The following is an 18,816-nucleotide window of genomic DNA, read 5'->3' on the forward strand; positions in this document are numbered from 1 at the left end:
TGACGACGAACTCCGCCTCAAACGATACTCCTGCCACTTTGATCGCGGTTTTGAAATTCCCCCTAATTTCCCTCTTTGAGATGTCAAAGCTCTCACACATATATTGGAAAGGAACAACTTCTCCTTGGCAACGCCTACTCGGACCAAGGTACGTCAATGACAAATATTGAGAGCTAGCTCATTGTTTACAAGCAGCATGGGTATAAATTTTCCTTCAAAGTGGATAGAGATATAGAGAGCCTTATTATGGTTAGGACCTGAAGCAGACAAGTCCTTATCTCCGAAAGAAATGTCATGGAAGATAACATGAGAAGTGGCCATGGAAACCAGCTCAACAGTTGTGACGTCTAAAGGGACAACTATTTTAGTGAGCTCAACCAGCAATGCATACCGATGCTTGACCATGCTCATCAAAAACTCCCAAATAGATATGTTGGAATTGGTTTTCTTGAGCTGGGTTAAAACATTGGTAATATGAGAAGAAGCAACTGGTTCTTCTACCCTTTTATGAGCAACATGAGTTTTGACAGATTCCTTGGACTTGTCCAAGTCAAGGTCTTTAAGAAAAGAAGATTGAAAGTCTATACCAACTTTTGTGACATTGGCACTCATGTTTACCTCTAACGGGTCATCACTCTTTGATCACTTCCCACTTGCGATTAGCCTTGTTTGCTTCTGAAGTTATCTTATTTGTAGGTATCTTTGGTACTACCTCACATGTTTGAGCGATTTGGGATTACAATAGAATGGACATGATTCTCTTTCGCATAGTTCTAAGAAATTGCTGCAGCATTGAGGGCTCATTTCTTTCCTCATTTAGGATGAGAAGATATTCGGTTGAATTCAAGAGAATCAACACAAATCATTGCCATAAGGTCATCAAAGGCATCATTTGTGATGCAATATTTTATAATAAAAAGTAAGTTATTAGTTTCGAACATCCATTTCTATTTAGGGCATGTTTGTATTTATAATGATTACATATAAAATGAATCTAAATGTGAAATTAAATAAAACATTGATATGTGATTTTTGTTATAGGGCGTTCGTATCCCCTGATATTACGGCCCCTACGAGAGACCCATCTACATGTAGATTCATTAAAATTGAACTTACAAACTCTGGTATGGCTGAAACCACTAAAACCCAACTCCAAATTGCAGTCACCATTGAACCATATGAGATGTAAAAGATGTTTCAAATAGTGATGGTTGCAGTTACGAAGATGTTGAAGAACATCCTTGTACTCATTATTAACTGATTTAAACCCACTATTGATCCAATATCCATTCCTCTTATTCAAGTTGATCCTACTTTGATTCAAGAGTCTGTTCCTTTTAACCTCTCTAAAGTTTTGGTTCATGAACAAACCCAGGCCCGAGATATGTGGATACATCTTCTACTATTCACTCAGGTGTAATCGAGATCCAAGCTCTCTAGTTGCCACTAAAGACAAAGCATCTTCATGGAATGAAGATTTTGAAGGACATGACGAGATTGATGGTCATACCTCTCTTCATGTCAACATCAGTAATCCATGATTCTCTAAAAGGCATGTTCGACAAGTTCATATTATTGTCACACCTACTGTTGTTGCCACCACTACTATTGATGGTGCATTTATTTATCCTCAAGAATGCCAATATATGATGGAATATTTGAAGTTGTCAAAGATGAAATGTGTTCTCAGTTGGATGAAATGGAAAAAGGAATAACGATCAAAGATGTCAATGACTAGGAGAAAAGGTTTACGGAATCTAGAAAAGGTTCCATCCCTCATGATCTATTACTCCCTAACATATTGATGTTTGTAGGAAATGAGGACCCTACTTTATTGTTTGACAATTACTAGGACACCATGGGGACTCTCCAGTTAGACACCCTTACCATTCTTTGTCTTTTCTCTCGATTTCTAGTAGGGAAAGCCTCAAAATTGTAATTAAGGAATCGAATCTCTCGATTCACAACTATCAAAGATCTCGGCAACACATTTATGGAAAGGTAAAATATGAATGTGACCCCTGAAGTAACGGAGAGAGATCTCAAGTTCATCAAGCAAGGGGATAAGAAAACGCTTGAAACTCTCCTTGACAAATGGCGAGTTGTTGTCTCGGATATCGACACTCCCCCTAATGAACAATTACAGATGGATCTGATGATAAAAAAACATGAATGAGGGTATGAGTTAATCCATCTTCACGAGCATGGTGATGCTGATCAAGGTTCGGAAGAACATGGATGATCAAAATCCCATAAAAAGGAAAAGATACTCCTTCCTATTACACTTCTCAAACTTATCCAGCTCCAAAACTCAAAGTCATCACTGTCCACTATGTGGAATGCTCATGGGTGAATACTTCTAATATTGCAGTTGAAAAGTTGAAATTATCAGCAGCACCACGAATCCTAAAAACCTTAATTGTGAGGACAATGTCCACACTCCACGTCAATATGACAGTTTGGGCATGACCCAAAGTTAGGCTTTAAAGATAGTCATTTCCCATAATTTTCTTACTCTCTTAACCCTAAGATTGGGTAATGATCCAATGGGTAGATACCCAAATGACTTTTGTGATTATCATCAGGCTCATGGTCATGGAACCAATCATTGTAAAATCCTAAAGAGAAAATTATAAGATCTTATCGATATTAGAGCTATTTCTAAGTCCAATGTCGTTAAAAATTCGTTGCCCAAACATGGGGTTAACGTTATAGAGGTTAATGATGAACTCTTTTCATTTCCACAAAAAGTAATATATATTGTTACTCATGCACACAAAAGATCGTGCATAGTACAAAAGTAGATATAAACTTAAACATAAGAAAACTAAAGATTAGATGCATAATTAGGGTCTTCCTTGAGATTTGTCTTGGTGTGGGACTCGTCTAAATCATATCTAGCCTCCTCCCTAACGATCAATGCCGCGTCATGATCGAGCTCGAACCTCAAATCTGAATCTATGTCTAAATGATGGCAGTCGGAGTACGTAGGCTCGATATCATTGGCAAACAAATCTCTTGCGCTGTAGTAGGCTCTTTGCTCGCTATTACCTCTTGCTCCATGGGTGCGTCCTTAGTAGCTCCATGTTCATCGTCAATATCCATGTCTATCTCCTCGTACAAATACTCTTAGCAACACATATCCATCACTGGAAGCTCTATCCCTACTAGAAAATCTGAATCGAATGCTGATGGATAAGAGCCATTGTCCAATCCCAACTCATGGACTTGAAAGTAGATGTCGTTGTAAAAACCATCGTCTTTGTTAGATGAGATATCCATTTCCACCCTAGTCCTCCAATGAAGACCTTTATATTTGAGAATAGAGTTGGGCCAGAAATCAACCGTCTACACTTTCCAAGTATATTGCCAAATGTCTACATAGACATCGTAAAGTTCAACTGTAATTGGTCCGTCAACTATAGAAAAAGATCCCACTATGGGGGTTCAAACCATTTACCAAACTAAAGATGTAACAATATAGTACAATAGATGGCAACCTCCTCTAGACTAACAAAACAATGAAATATCGATTTACCATACAGAATACAAAGGCAAGAATGTGATAATAAGGAACAACAAATTAGATATTATGATTGTCTTCAATAGGATGAGTTTGTGAAGCTCTAGAGACTCTCTATTCAAGCCTTTTGAGCATGATCATAAAAGATGACATCAACATGAAGAGGAAGGAATTTAAGTTTTTCCATCATCCAAAGATAAACAATAAGAGGGGATCCCCTCCTAGACATGTGAGTCTACTCGTGAAGAGTTTGACGAATCCCAAGAATAGTTTCTATCAGAATAAGCCCTAATAAATCTAATTGGGCATCTTGCATAACTACAATGACTTCCAGAATATGAGGGGAAGGTCAATGTATCTCATCTGAACATAATAGAAAGTGGGACATGAGGATGACCAGGATCTTGCGACATGTGATCTTTCAGTCCTCATGATCAGAGGATTGCTCCAGAAGTTTATGCCACATGGATAGAGTGATGCCTCCGTTCCAAACTAGGTAACAAGAAGTGTGATCATCACGACGAAGAAAATCGGTAGAATATACATCCTCTATAGGAGAGAGATATAGAAGATCTCGAGAGGGAGAGCGCAAGATGGCGTGAAAGTCCTCGATCGTAGGAGAGATACTATATCGAAATCTATGCTATAACTTGATTAGTATAAGTCAAATGTGTGATAACAAGTATACAATATATTTTCAAAAACATGCATGTCTTGTTAAAGATTGGTAAGGGAACATCATGTTGATAGGAAGTAGAATAGGAAATTCATAAAAGATGAACTAGAAGAATAAAACATCTAATCCTGTATGCATGATTGCTAAAAATGATCAAAACTGGTTGTGGCATAAACGACTTAACCACCTAAACTTTAAAATGATTAACAACATTTGTTCAAAAGATATTGTAGCTAACATTCCTAAACTGAAATTTTCTAAAGATAAGGTCTGTCCTGCTTGTCAAATGGGCAAACATGTCAGATCATCTTTAAAAAACAAAGGGAATATCCAATCCGATAGGTGTCTAAAATTATTGCACATAGATCTGTTTGGTCCAATTCCAGTAACCAGTTTAGGGGAATGAGATATACCCTGGTTATAATTGATGATTACTCTAGATTTACATAGGTAGTATTCTTGGTGTCTAAGGATCAAACTGCTGAAAATTTAATAAAAATTCTTAGAAGAGTATAAAATGAAAAATCCTTAAGTATCATAAAGATTAGAAGTGACAGATGAACTGAATTTACAAACATAAATATGTCTTCTTTCCTTGAGGAATATGGTATTAGACACGAGTTTTTTAGTGTCAGAACTCCACAGTAAAATGACGTTGCTGAAAGGAGGAACAAAACACTGAAAAAGAAGTTAGGTCAATGCTAGCTGATTCCGGTGCATCTCAAAAAAACTTTAGGCAGAAGTCATTAACACATCATGCTACACTCAAAATAGATCAATGATTAATAAATATTTTAATAAAACGCCTTATGAAATTTTCTATGGCAAAGTTCCTAAGATATCATATTTTATGATATTTTCCTGTAAGTGTTTTATTCATAACAATGACAAAACTCATTTGACTTCTTTTGATGCCAAATCAGATGTTGACATAACGTTAGGTTATTCTTCAATTAACAAAACATATAGAGTTTTCAATAAACAAACTCTAACTGTTGAAGAATCAACTCATGTTGTATTTGATGAATCTGTTGAAATTAACTCTAATGAAATTATTGAAGTCTCTAACAGATTGGAAGCTACTAATTTCCAATCTGATAATGATGATAAAGTTCAGGTCAACAGAAACAGCCCGTCTGATATTGATGTTCAACCAGACAGTCAGACTGAAAGTCAGCAGGCGACTGATAGTCTGAATGTTGCTGAAACAATTAACCAGAAACCTAACCCTTTGGGACCAAACTTCAAATAGAACATAAACTACCCACCTGAATTAATAATAGGTAACCCATCTACACCTCAGAAACCAACTAATGGTTGAATTTACAAACTCTACTTTTATTTCTCAAATTGTACCTAAGAAAGTGGATTAAGCATTGTTTGATCTATATTAGATCAATGTTATACAAGAAGAACTAAATCAGTTTGAAAGAAACAATGTTTGACATCTAATTCCATGACCAGATGATCATATTATTGAAACTAAATGAGTTTTTAGAAAAAAACTTAATGAAGATGATTTAGTTATGAGAAACAAAGCTAGGATAGTAGTTCAAGGATACCGACAAGAGGAAGGAATTTACTTTGATGAGTCATTTGCCCCTGTAGCTAGACTTGAAGCTAATAGAATTTCCTAGCTTATGCTGCTTTCAAAAACTTTAAAGTATATCAAATGGATGTTAAAAATGCTTTTCTTAATGGTATACTTAATGAGGATGTTTATGTTGAACAACCTCCTGGTTTTCAAAATCACTCTCTACCTAATTATATTTTCAAATTAGATAAAGCTTTATATGGTCTTAAGCAAGCTCATAGAGTTTGGTATGATACATTGACTAAATTCTTATTTAAGCATGATTTTATTATTGGCACAATAGATAAAACACTTTTCAGATTTGTAAAAGATTCACAAATATTACTTGTACAGATTTATGTGGATGTCATCATATTTGGGTAAACTAATCTCAAATTATGTGAAAAGTTTTCTAAGCTGATGCATGATAAGTTTGAGATGAACATGATGGGTGAGCTGACGTTCTTCCATGGTCTTCAAGTTCGACAACTTGAAGCTAGCATTTTCATAAATCAAGAGAAGTATACCAAGGAATTACTGAAGAAATTTGGCATGGAGAACTATTCAGCTGCCTCAACTCGCATGAACTCATCAAGCAAGATGGATAAAGATGAAGGTGGCCAGGATGTCGACATCATAACTTATAGATGAATAATTGGCTCCTTGCTATATCTAATAGCCAACCGACCATACATTCTGTTTGTTGTCGGCGTGTGTGGAAGATTTCAAGCTAATTCTAAACAATCTCATTACATAGCTTCTAAACGTATTTTGAAATATCTGAAGGGAACTCAATGTGCTGAATGTGGTATCCGAAGGATACCAGTTTCAACTTAATTAGTTACTCTGATGCAGACTATGTAGGTTGTAAGATTGATCAGAAGAGCACTAGTGGAACTTGTTAGTTCCTTAGTGATCGTCTGATCTCTTGGTTTAACAAGAAGCAGACGTCTATTTCCACGTCTACAACATAAGCAAAATATCTTGCTGCAGACAGCTGTTGTGCTCAATTGCTTTGGATTCAACAATAGTTGAGAGATTTTGGCATTAAGACAGACGAGTCTCCGATCTTTTGTGACAACACTAGTGTTATCGTGATCACTTATAATCTGGTGTTGCACTCCAGGACGAAGCATATCAACATTCAACATCACTTCATCCGAGATCATAAAGCTTAAAAGCACGTTCGGCTGGAATGCGTGATAATCGATCAACAAGTGGCCAACATCTTCAAGAAGCCACTCCCCGAGACTAAGTTTTCTTACTTTAGAAATATTTTAGGTCTTCTAGATCTAAATTAATTTATTATTCATAAACTTAGGAGGATTTGTTGATAAGCTGATAAGACAAATGTGTTGAAACGACTATTTCCAACCGTGCTGAAAGAATAGTCAGCCGATGACACTGTACATCAGACGAGACTGTGCTTAAGCAACTTGTAATTTCAGCATAGTAATGACACTAAGCTATTAGGTCAAATCTGTTGTTGGCTACTTGTTGAGAGTTAACATCACACTTTTAGCACATCTGTGTCACTAAGTTAAAATGCAAGGCATGTGGACAACGCGATGAGTCGGCTGTCTTAGTGAATATTAGACGACTCGTCTTAAACTGAGTGGAACAACTATTTTAATCTTATCAATACGTTGTCGTTTCACTTCCCTTTGGACAATGAACAATCACATTTTTGAATTAGTTTTTTAAAATAAATATTTATTTTTTAAAAACAAATAACATGAAGACACATGTCTATCATGTTCTATAAAGTGTGACCAACACGCCTAAACCGATTCATATTTCTCTCTCTTAAAATCTTTTGCGATTTTCTGCAATGTAAAACCCTAAATCTTTATATTCTCTCTAGGACTCTACCATTCTTCATCTTCTCAAATCCTAACTTTTTGAAATGACTTCGTTTGCTCAAAATACGATGCAAGTGGATTTCGAATCCTTCTACACCCTAGGGATGCCGAAGATGGTGGCAATGTTCCGAACCCTAGAAACTTCCGGTCTGAGAAAGTTTCCCAGGGGTCCGTTCACCGTTCACGAACCGAAGGTTCGTGAGTTCTGTGCGTCTATAAGGATAGTTGGAGAAACCGTTCAGAGCACGGTGACAGGCGTAAAGGTTTCTATTTCTGAAGAGCTATGCGCCCAATATTTTGGGCTTCCAACGGAAGGGCTCACGACTTTTGACCTGATTCTGGCCGAATCGATCACGGAAATACAAACTGCCTTTTCAGACGTCTCCCTCCCTGTTGAGACTCATGGAAAGAAGAAGCTATCGAGGTCAAAGTTTTGTCTTCTCAATGACATTATTTCGAAATCTCTCCGGGTGAAGGTAAGGTCGTTCAATGCTTACACTCAAGATTGTTTTGAAATAATGGTGTCCATTACTAAGGGAATGCCTATCAACTGGTCATTTGTTCTATTCACTAGCCTTCTGACTATGGTGACGTTGCCGAAGAAGCAGAACACTGGTTTCTACATACAGATCAGCAGGCTGCTAAAGCACATCCAGGTCAACCTTGAAAAGGGGTAAACGTTCATCCTAACAAAGTTATGAACAATAGAGATGTCGGTAACTACTGTCTCAGGATGAAAGGGATCAAGGACACCAACCTTGAATCTTCTACTCAATAGTCGAGTAGACAGTCAACCATCCTCTCTAAGCGTTAATCCCTTTCTCGTCATCCAACTCCAAGGAAGAGAAGGAAGTTGGTGGTTGAGGAGTCGACTGCGAGCTCAAACAACCAAAACTTTGAATCAATCGAAGAGACAACGAAGACTGTCTCCAAAGCCAAGAAGGCTAGGTTGGAGGAATCCCTTACAACAGAGGTAACTCCTAAGGTAGCCTCTGAAACTTCTCTAGCCGTAGTGTCTGCCGAAGCTGTTGAGGGCCTAGTTGAAACACTAGTTGTTATGTCTGCTAGAAAGGTTTCTGAAACACATGTTGTCTAAACAGTTGTTACCCTTGCTGAAAAACAATCAAAAATAGCAACTCCAAAAGCAGTTGTCCCTATATCAACTGTCTCTCTAGTGGAAATTGCAAGAGGGGTTCAAGCTGCTAAAGGTATTGTATTTAGGGAACATGTCCCTACTACTGTACAACCTATCAAAGTTGTAGGAAAGGGAAAAGATATTGTGGTATTTGTACCCGAACCTCTCTCCCTAGTGAAACAAATCGTCGATTTAATTATGGAGGAGGTTGAGATGACATCGACGGAGAGGCTGAGAGTGTTCGATAAATGGACCAATATAAGTCTTCACAAGAGATTTACTCAATTCATTTACGGTGCCGATCAAAGTTTGAAGTTTAAGGCGCTGATATTTATGGAGAAATCAGTCTTGACTTGGGCCTACACTAAGCCTCCGTTTGGTAAGAAGTATAACTCTGTAGTTATAGTATAAACATATTTACAGTAAAATGTATTAATTGTTTGGTTGGAGAATTTTATAACTACATTAATATAACCGATATAATTTATACTTAAACTAGGTATAAAATTGTAACTGCCTCCACCTATTACAAACCTTTACTAAATTTTTAATCCATGATTACCCTCATATCTTTTTTTATTATATTTTGTTTACATAACACTCATTTGTTCTTTATCATTTTTCCTCTTCTCCTCTTTCATCTTAATTACTTCATCTCACCAAAAATAATATAGCTTTGGTTGATAGTATTCATTATTTATAAATATTTATATAATTATAAGGGTTAATTTTTTTATATAAAATAATATAATCATATAATAATATTATTTATTTAAAAAATACATTTATATAATAATTATATATTATTTTTTATTAATTTCAATATAATTAATAATAAAAATACATATAAAATAAATATATTAATTTTAATATGATTAATAATACAAACTACTTATAAAATAAATATTAAAATAATAATTAAAAATAAATTATATAAATATTAGGGTAAAATAGTCTTTTACACTTTTTACTATTTTTTTATACCACCAACCAAACACAAAATAATAAAATTTATATAATTTATACTTATTTTATACTCTCAACCAAACACTAATAACTCATATAATTTATACCTTCTAATACCTCTTTACAATTTATATCCCTTACAACTTATACCTACATAACTAATACTATATACCAAACACTACCTAAGGACATTTAGGAAGCTTTCAAGAGGAGAGAACTAGTCGCGACCAACGTTTGAGGAGGTGCCTTGCATTCGATCCTTCATCAAAGACAGACCAACTATGATCCTCTCGAGAAAACCACATGGCTGGTCGCCAGAGTAAATGCTAAGGTTCAACATATCCTGGATTCTTTCATCTCAACAACCATGTCGTTCATACATGGTACTGAGTCTTCCAAGGATGCTGAGCAATGCGAGGCTCCAATCTATGCACCAAGCATAAGGTTTTGGGCCTCCAGCTTTATGGAAGTGCATAATTCTCCAGATGCCAAACAACAACTTTTCTATGCTAAAAAACTGTTATTCCCTGCTGCTGAGAAGCTCTCATTAGTTGCAGTACAACAGCCCCTCCATGCTATAGAGCAGCTGCCTAGCCATGTTGTAGAGCTACTTCTTAGCTGCTAAGCAACAACAACTCTCTATTCCTGTTGAGCAGCAGTTATCCCATGCTGCTGAGCAACACTCCTCTCCTGCTCCCGAGAAGGAGCTCTCTTAACCTGTTGAGCAACTCTCCTCTCATGCTTCTGAGAAGGAGCTCTCTCAAGATGTTGAGCAGCTCTCCTCCCCTGCTTCTGAGAAGGAGCTCTTTCTGGCTGTTGTGCAGTAGATCTCTTCAGATTATGAACTGCCATTCAGTCTTGTCGTCGAGAATCTTGCGTCTCCAACCGAGCAGCAACCCCTTCAGGCTGCATCCAATCATTCTATAGTAGTGACTGGACTTATCAAAGATATATGTGTACAAACTCAGGGGATCGATGGCTTATCTCAAGCGCTAATTCAGGTGCCTTCTCCTCAAGCTTCCTCATCTTCAAGAGATCCAACTCCGTCTGCTATCCAGGAAAATACGCACATCTCTCTTTAGATCCTACCTGGCGTTTCCCAACTGAAACAGTCGGCTCCTCATTCTCCAAAGGAGTCATCTCTAGTTACGGTGGATATCCACACTCTACTCCAGGACACTATTGCACCTCTACAATAGAGTATTGCAACCATCTTCGGTGAACTGAAATTTCTTAAGGAGCAGTCAGTAGCTACCTCAAAAGCAACGGCCTTGGCAACTTCGGCGTAGGATAAAATCCTTAGCCAGGTCTCAAGGAGCTCTATTAAGGTCATAATAATTAAGGAGTCCATGACTAGGCTGAAAACAATTCTGAACAACACCATTTACAGCCAAAACAGGGATCTCTCTACGAAAATTAATACTATCGATATGCAAATTATTGAAGTAACAGACTTCCTCAAGCATGTAGCAGACAATTGAATTGAAGATGCTGATGTTAAAAAGGGGAAAATCGGTCGAGGGGGAAGAGCTGGTAGGGGGAAGCCTGGGCGAGGAGGAACATAGCGAGTCATCTGGAGCTGGCTTGGAAAAGTTACGAAGAATTAAAATGGAGGGATATCTATACTCTAAATATTTTGTGCATTTATGTTCAGATATAAATATATAATTTACCCTTAATTCTCTACTCTTATAACTTTGTTATAACATTATCAAAAAATGGGAAATTGTTATATTAAGTTAAAGAAAGAAAAAAGGGGGGAATTATTAAATTATTATTAAAGAATAAATCCTTAATTTAGTTGAAATATGAAAAACACTTTAATTGATTAAAATGAACTTAGGATAATTAAAATAAATATGACATAATTTTGATGATGCATTGATAAATGAATAAAACTATGTTCTGCAAATGTTTAATGCGCAGGTAAAACAAGAGGCGCTTACAACAGAGTTGACGTCAGTAGAGCTGAAGAGACGCTGGTAGCAGCCTTGCGTCAACATTAGAGTTGAAGAAACGCTGACAGCGGGCTTGCTTCAACAGCAGAGTTGAAGAAGCGTTGAAAACAGGCTTACTTCAACAATAGTGTTGAAGAAGCGCTGACATCAGCCTTGCGCTAATAGCAATCTAAAGAAGCGCTGGCAGCAGTCTTGCGTTAACAGCAGTCTGAAGAAGCGCTGACAACATGCTTGCTCCTTTAGTATATCTGTGTTGCGCTAATAGCCGAGTATCCAATAATAGCGTTGTGCTAACAACCGAGTAGCCAACAGAAGCATTGCGCTAACATCCAAGTAGCCAAAATCAACCTTGCTCCTTCAACACAGGTGTGTTGCTCTAACAGCTCAGTAGCCAACAACAGTGTTACGCCAACAACTGTGTTTGCTATCAGCAGACTACCACATCATCTTAATACGCCAAAATGTACAACTTCCACGTACACAATTATTCCACTAGCCCATGCAATACTATCCACTACACCACGTTCTACCGAATATTCCCCGCACTACAATCCCGTACGCCACGCACCAACGAATATAATAATTCTTACGTACTATCCCATATACCTAACGTACAATCATCACAAAACTAACACGTATCTAAAAATTAGATTCGACCATTGCTACACTTCAAATATAAAATGGGCATTAGAGTACAATGACGAATCTCTTGATCTTTTCACTTGATCAATCTCTAAACTTGATATCTTGATTACTCTCTAGCTCTTAAGCATACACGTTACGATATACGTTGAGAGATAATTTCTTGTACTACCTGATTGTTCGAAATTAAAGTAATAATAATAATAATTAAGGAATCTTTTTGTTATTCAAGAGTTTCTTGGATTGTCCAAGCCTCTTGGTCTTATCTCTAGTAATGAGACTCTTCATTTCTCTTAGTTAATGTCTAAGTTATGTTTTTATTTTATATAAGGTTGTAATGGTGTTCTTATTTCAATAAGTTCAATAGACAGAATCTCATTCCAGTTTGTCTTTCATTCTCTAAATTTTCTATTCACTTTCTAATATATTTCTTCACGGTTCGATCATCGAAATCCTAATTGTGACTTCGTTACATGGTATCAAAGCTTTGGTAATATTGTTGAAGAAGATATCATTGTTATTCGATATGGAAAGTGGTGGTCGTGTAGCTGGGCTCAGTTTGGAGTTGTTAAACTAGTCAAACTATCGGATATGGAAAACCTGTATGAAATCATACCTGGGTGGGGAAGATTTGTGGGACATCATTGTAGACGATGATGATGTAGCTCCTGAGGATGTTGCTGAAAATGAGGAAGCATCGAAGAAGCGGAAGAGACTCAACGCGAAGGCAAAATTTGTGTTGAAGAGGTCAATCTACCACAATCTGTTTGAGCACATCATCGGTTGTGGATCTTCTCGTGAGATCTGGGAAATGCTTGATCGTCTTTTCAATAAGAAGAACGATGCTCGTCTTTAGATGCTTGAAAATGAATTGGCAACCGTAAAACAAATCGGATCTGTCTCGGAGTTCTTTCTTAAGGTAAATAACATATGCTCATAAATTTCTTTATTGAACCTAGATGAGAAAATCTCAGAGGCTCGAACAAAAAGGCATATTGTTCGAGGACTTCGACCTGAATATACACCATTCATCACCTCAATTCAAGGTTGGGTTCAACATCCTTCACTCGAGGAGTTTGAAAATCTCTTGTCATCTCAAGAGTCGTTGGTCGCACAAATAGCTAGAACGATTATAAAGGAGGAGTCGAACAGTGCGTTGTTCGTGAAGAAATCGAGTTGGAAAAAGGGAAAGTCGAAGAAGGAAGAAACAAGTTAGGATTCTTTAAATATTCCTAAAAAGCCCCTTAAGTGTTTCAGGTGCGGCAAGACTGGACACTTCAAGAGAGATTGTCGAGTAAATTTGAATGGAATTTTTGTTAGTTCAAATCTCGGAGAAAAGTCTAACCAGCATGTTGAGGAGGACTGGGACAAGGCTTTTCATGTCGATGTGACGACTTCGAAGGAAAAGAAAACAGAGGCGTCTCATGGTAAATAGGATATCGATCAAAGGTGGATCGTCGGTTCAGGGTGCGGACATCACATTATTGAAGATGATTCCGTGTTCTCGTCGAGTCGAGTTCATAATGGGGGTGGTGACACTATCACGACAGATAACTCGGTTCACGAAGTTCAAAAGGAAGGATCGATTGTCATTGATAACGAAAAAGGAGAATCTATTACCTTGAAGAATGTCTACCATGTTCCAAGAATCCGAAAGAATCTCTTCTCGGTTGCAAATGTTGTAGACACTAGAAATATGATATTGTTCGGTCCACATGATGTGAAGTTCTTAAGGAACGTGAAAGAAATCAAGGCGGATGTGGTTGATATTGGAACTCGGGTAAATGATCTCTTTGTTTTTTCATCTTCAAATTCGTACATATAAAAGGTGAACGACAAAAGCACCTTTTTTCTATGGCATGCAAGACTTGGGCATGTCAATACGACTAAGCTCATTGTTATGTCTCGAAAGAAACTTGTCGAAGGTCTACCTATCTAAGAATTTAGGAGGGCAGTGTGTGTGAAGGATGTCAATATGGGAAGGCTCATCGACTTCCATTCGACAACTCTGTATCAAGAAGTAAGGGTCCTTTGGATCGAGTTCATAGTGACTTGATGGGACCAACTCGAACTGCCTCATACTCGGGAAGTAAATATATGTTACAATTTGTGGATGATTTCTCCAGATTCACTTGGGTGTACTTCATGAAAGAGAAGTTAGAAGTGTTCTCTAAATTTCTCGAGTTCAAGGAGACGGTAGATGGAGAACAAGAAAGGAAAATTCGAGTATTGCAAACAGATAATGGTGGGGAATTTTGCTCAAAAGAGTTTGAATTGTTTTGTAGGCAAAATGACATAAAAAGAGAACTCTCCTGCCTTGAGACCCCGCAACAGAATGGGATAGCCGAAAGGAAGATTCGACACCTTACATAAACTTGTAAGTCGTGGTTGCATATGAAGAATATACCAAAGTACTTATGGGCAAAAGGCATGAGTTGTGCTGCCCATGTCATCAATCGAGTTCCGCTCAGCCCAAATGAGTTCAAATCTCCATTCAAGATGCTTTTTGGTTTTAAGCTAAATGTTAAACATTTTCGAGTTTTTGGATCTACTTGTTATGTCCATATTCTAGACTCGAGAAGGAGCAAACTGGATGCGGAGGCAGTCAAATGTGTGTTTGTCGGCTATGACTAGAGAAGGAAAGGGTGGCCTTGTATGGATCCATCAACCCACAAGTGCACTGTGTCGATAGATGTTGTTTCGACGAAATCTCTTCATACTACATGAAATATGTTGAGGAAACTGTTCTGACTAATCTTCCCATTCTAACGTCTACGAGAAGCTCTTGTAGTAGTGATAATAGTGATAGGGGGAGCCCTCACTTAGCTCAAGATACTTCAGTCGATGAAGGAGGAAAATGTGAAAGGTTACTAAGAAGTCCACATCAGGAAGAATCAAGTCAACAACAGAATGGGGAATCTCAACCAAATAGGAACATTGTAAAGCCCCTTCGATTTAGGGATGATAATTTTGTAACAACCTTTTCTTGTTTCTTGGTAAACGCAATAGACGACGAGGAACCCACTTCTTATAATGAAGCAAAAAATGTCAAGGAATGGGTGGCAGCAATGGAGGAGGAAATGCATGATCTCAAGAAGAATGAGATATGGGACGTTGTTCCGAAGCCTTCTGATACTCAAGCAGTCACATGTAAGTGGGTGTATCGAATCAAGCGAAAGGCTGATGGAAGCATAGATCGATACAAAGCTAGATTGGTCGCTCGAGGATTTTCACAAAAGTATGGAGAAGATTACGAGGTGACATTCAACCCATTTGTGAAGATGACGTCAATTCGCACTGTGTTGGCCTTAGCATCAAGTTCTCGATGGAAGTTGTGGCAATTGGATGTCAAGAATGCATTTCTCTACGGAGAACTTGATCGTCCAATATATATGGAACAACCACCTGGATTCGAGAAGACTGATGGTCCCCAACTGGTCTGTAGACTTAAGAAGGCACTATATGAATTAAAACAAGACATGCGTGCTTGGTATGGAAATATTGCAAAATATCTTCAATTTTGTGGGTATAAGGCTTCAGAATCTGACTCAAGTCTATTTATAAAGATGAGTCAATGACAGATGGTGGTGGTGCTTCTTTATGTGGATGATATAATCTTGACGGGCAGTAACTATGATGAGGTTGCTCGTCTACAAGATGAGCTATCGCTTCGCTTTGAGATGAAGAAGCATGGTGAACTTGGAACTTTACTTGGTTTACAAATCGAAAATTTCGATAAAGGTTTATTTGTATCGCAGATCAACTACGCAAAGAAGTTGGTAGAAAAATTTGGTATGACTGATGGAAAAAAGAGCTATACTCCTCTCAACGTAAATCCTAGACTCAGTCGAGACAAAAGAACATGTCTACTAGATCCTCGTTCTTATCGTGCTCTTGTGGGAAGTTTGATTTATTTGACTATAACAAGGCCTGACATTAGGGATGGCAATGGGGCGTTTCGGGGCGGGGAATGCAATTACCATCCCCGCCCCGTTTTAATTTCGGAGATTTTTGTAATACTATCCCCGCCCCGTTCGTTTTTTTTTGGTTTCGGAGAATCCCGCGGGGCACCGTTAATAATTTTTATTTAAAAAAATAAATAAATATTATACAATAAAATTATATAAACCAATTTTTTAATATAATATATATTGTAATATATTAAAATTTTATATTATTATAAAGAAATAATTTTAATACTCTTATAAAATATAGTAAATAAATAAACATATTGGTGATTTAATACATTTAAGTATGTTTATGGTGTTCGGGACAGAAACGGGGTAAAAACGGGGTGAAATCGGGGCGGGTTGGGGCGGGGGACACAAATACCATCCCCGCCCCATCCTCGTTCGGTTTTGGGGGAAAACCGTCCCAAACGGGGCAATTCAGTTCGGTTTTTACGGGGCGGTTTCAAATTGCTATCCTTACTTGACATTGCTTATGCAGTTGGAGTGGTGAATCGATACATGTAGGAGCCAAGGAAACCACACCTCGAAGAAGCGAAGAAAATTTTGAAGTATATTAATACATCATTAGATATTGGTCTACTATATGAGAAATATGCGAAAATTGTCTTGCAAGGATATGTAGATGCTGACTTTGCTGGAGATCGATATGATCGAAGGTCCACATATGGGTTTGTTTTTCTTTGTGGAAACACTAGAATATCTTGGAGTAGTAGGAAACAAGGATCGGTATCATTGTCTACAATAGAAGCGGAATACAAAGCATCAACTCACGCAGCACAAGAGTGCATATGGCTTCGTAGACTCTAGGAGGATTTTCATGTCAAGTTTGATTAGCCGGTTCCTATCCATGGAGATAATTTGAGTGCTATTAAATTGACTTCAAATCCTGTGTTTCATGCGAGGACAAAACACATTGTGTTGGAGCATCACTTTATTCGTGAAAAAGTACTAGAGAGAATCATTGAGATGGTTACAGTAATGTGTGAAGACAATGTTGTTGATATCTTCACAAAAGTACTCTCTAAAGGTCATTTAGAAGATCTACGATCTAAGTTGGGACTAGTTCATCAGACATCCCTTTAAGGGGGAGGGTTAGAAATTAAAGTAATAATAATAATAATTAAGGAATCGTTTTGTTATTCAAGAGTCTTTTAAATTGTCCAAGCCTCTTGGTCTTATCACTAGTAACGAGACTCTTCATTTCTCTTAGTTAATGTCTAAGTTATGTTTTTATTTTATATAAGGTTGTAATGGTGTTCTTATTTCAATAAGTTTAATAGACAGAATCTCATTCCAGTTTGTCTTTCATTCTCTAAATTTTCTATTCACTTTCTAATATATTTCTTCAAGGTTCGATCATTGAAGTCCTGATTGTGACTTCGTTACACTGATAGTATTTTTAGTGTTGTAAGTTGAACAGAACATTGTCTGTTCAACGTAATGTGATAGCTAAGAGTTCAAAATAGATAACTGTTAAGACCTGTACTCTTAGTGGGTCTGTGCAGAGGTTATACAAATCAAAGTCTTCTAGTGGAATCCTTCTAGAAACAGAAGAAGGGATGACGTATGAGTTTTATCTTCGAACATCCATAAAATCTTATGTTATCTCCTTACTGCTTCTTATAGTCCTTTATCTTCCGCTTCAAATCTAGAAAGCATTTTCCGCACTTGAAACCGTTCAAGAGCTTGCTACGATTTATCAAAGAATAGAAACATATTTTCAATCTCTAATAGAATTAAAATCGCATTGAAAGTGAAAATTAGCACAACAATATTCAACCTCCATTCTATTATTGTCACCAATCCTAACAACTTGAAACAAGCTCTACGAAAATGGTACAAGAAGTTTGAGTTGTTCATGAAGGAACACATCTATAAGAAGACTACTTCCGACTATTGTATATTTGTGCAAAAATTCTCTCTTAATGACTTTATTATTCTCTTAATTTATGTTGATGACATGCTTATTGTTGGTCAAAGTGTTGTGAGAATAAATAGGTTGAAATAAGACTTAGGAAAGTCCTTTGCGATGAAGGATCATGGACCAACGAATCAAATTCTTGGAATTAGAATCAGTCTTGATAGAAAGAAAAATAAATTATGGTTGTCTCAAGAATGATATATTAAAAAAGTGTTGCAAAGATTCAATATGAGAAGACCAATAATGTCTCCACATCTCTTACAACACCTTTTAAATTGGGCTCTGACCTTTGTCCTTCAAACGATGATGAAAAAGAAGATATGAAGAATATTCTTTATGTTGTTGGAAGTCTATGTATGCCATGGTTAGAAGAAGACCAAATATTGCTTATGCCGTTGACACTGTGAGTAGGTTCCTTTTCAATCTAGGAAAAGAACACTGGGAAGTTGTCAAGTGGATATTGAGATATCTTCAAGGTACATCAAGTTTAATACCGTTCCATGAAAATGAGAGTCCGGATTTAGTTGGTTATACCAACTTTGATATGGCAGGTGATGTTGATTCGAGAAAATTTACTTCTGGTTATTTG

The 18,816-nt window shown here is 37.2% G+C and overlaps 1 protein-coding gene across 1 annotated transcript; it reads left to right on the forward strand.

Annotated features, from left to right (window-relative positions):
- Positions 1 to 15,916: 15,916 nt before the first annotated feature.
- LOC124930295 (uncharacterized mitochondrial protein AtMg00810-like) lies at positions 15,917 to 17,113 on the forward strand. Its single transcript, XM_047470652.1, has 2 exons — positions 15,917 to 16,165; positions 16,811 to 17,113. Exons 1-2 carry the CDS (start codon positions 15,917 to 15,919, stop codon positions 17,111 to 17,113), a joined length of 552 nt encoding a protein of 183 aa, XP_047326608.1.
- Positions 17,114 to 18,816: the final 1,703 nt, after the last annotated feature.

This window comes from Impatiens glandulifera, chromosome 3 (genome assembly GCF_907164915.1).
Source record: "Impatiens glandulifera chromosome 3, dImpGla2.1, whole genome shotgun sequence".
In the NCBI taxonomy this organism is placed as follows: domain Eukaryota; kingdom Viridiplantae; phylum Streptophyta; class Magnoliopsida; order Ericales; family Balsaminaceae; genus Impatiens; species Impatiens glandulifera.

Coding starts and splice junctions, on each gene's coding strand:
- LOC124930295 (XM_047470652.1), top strand. CDS start 15,917: ATGGTGGTGGTGCTTCTTTATGTGGATGATATAATCTTGACGGGCAGT. Junction 16,166..16,810: donor AGAGCTATACTCCTCTCAAC/GTAAATCCTAGA, acceptor CGATACATGTAG/GAGCCAAGGAAACCACACCT.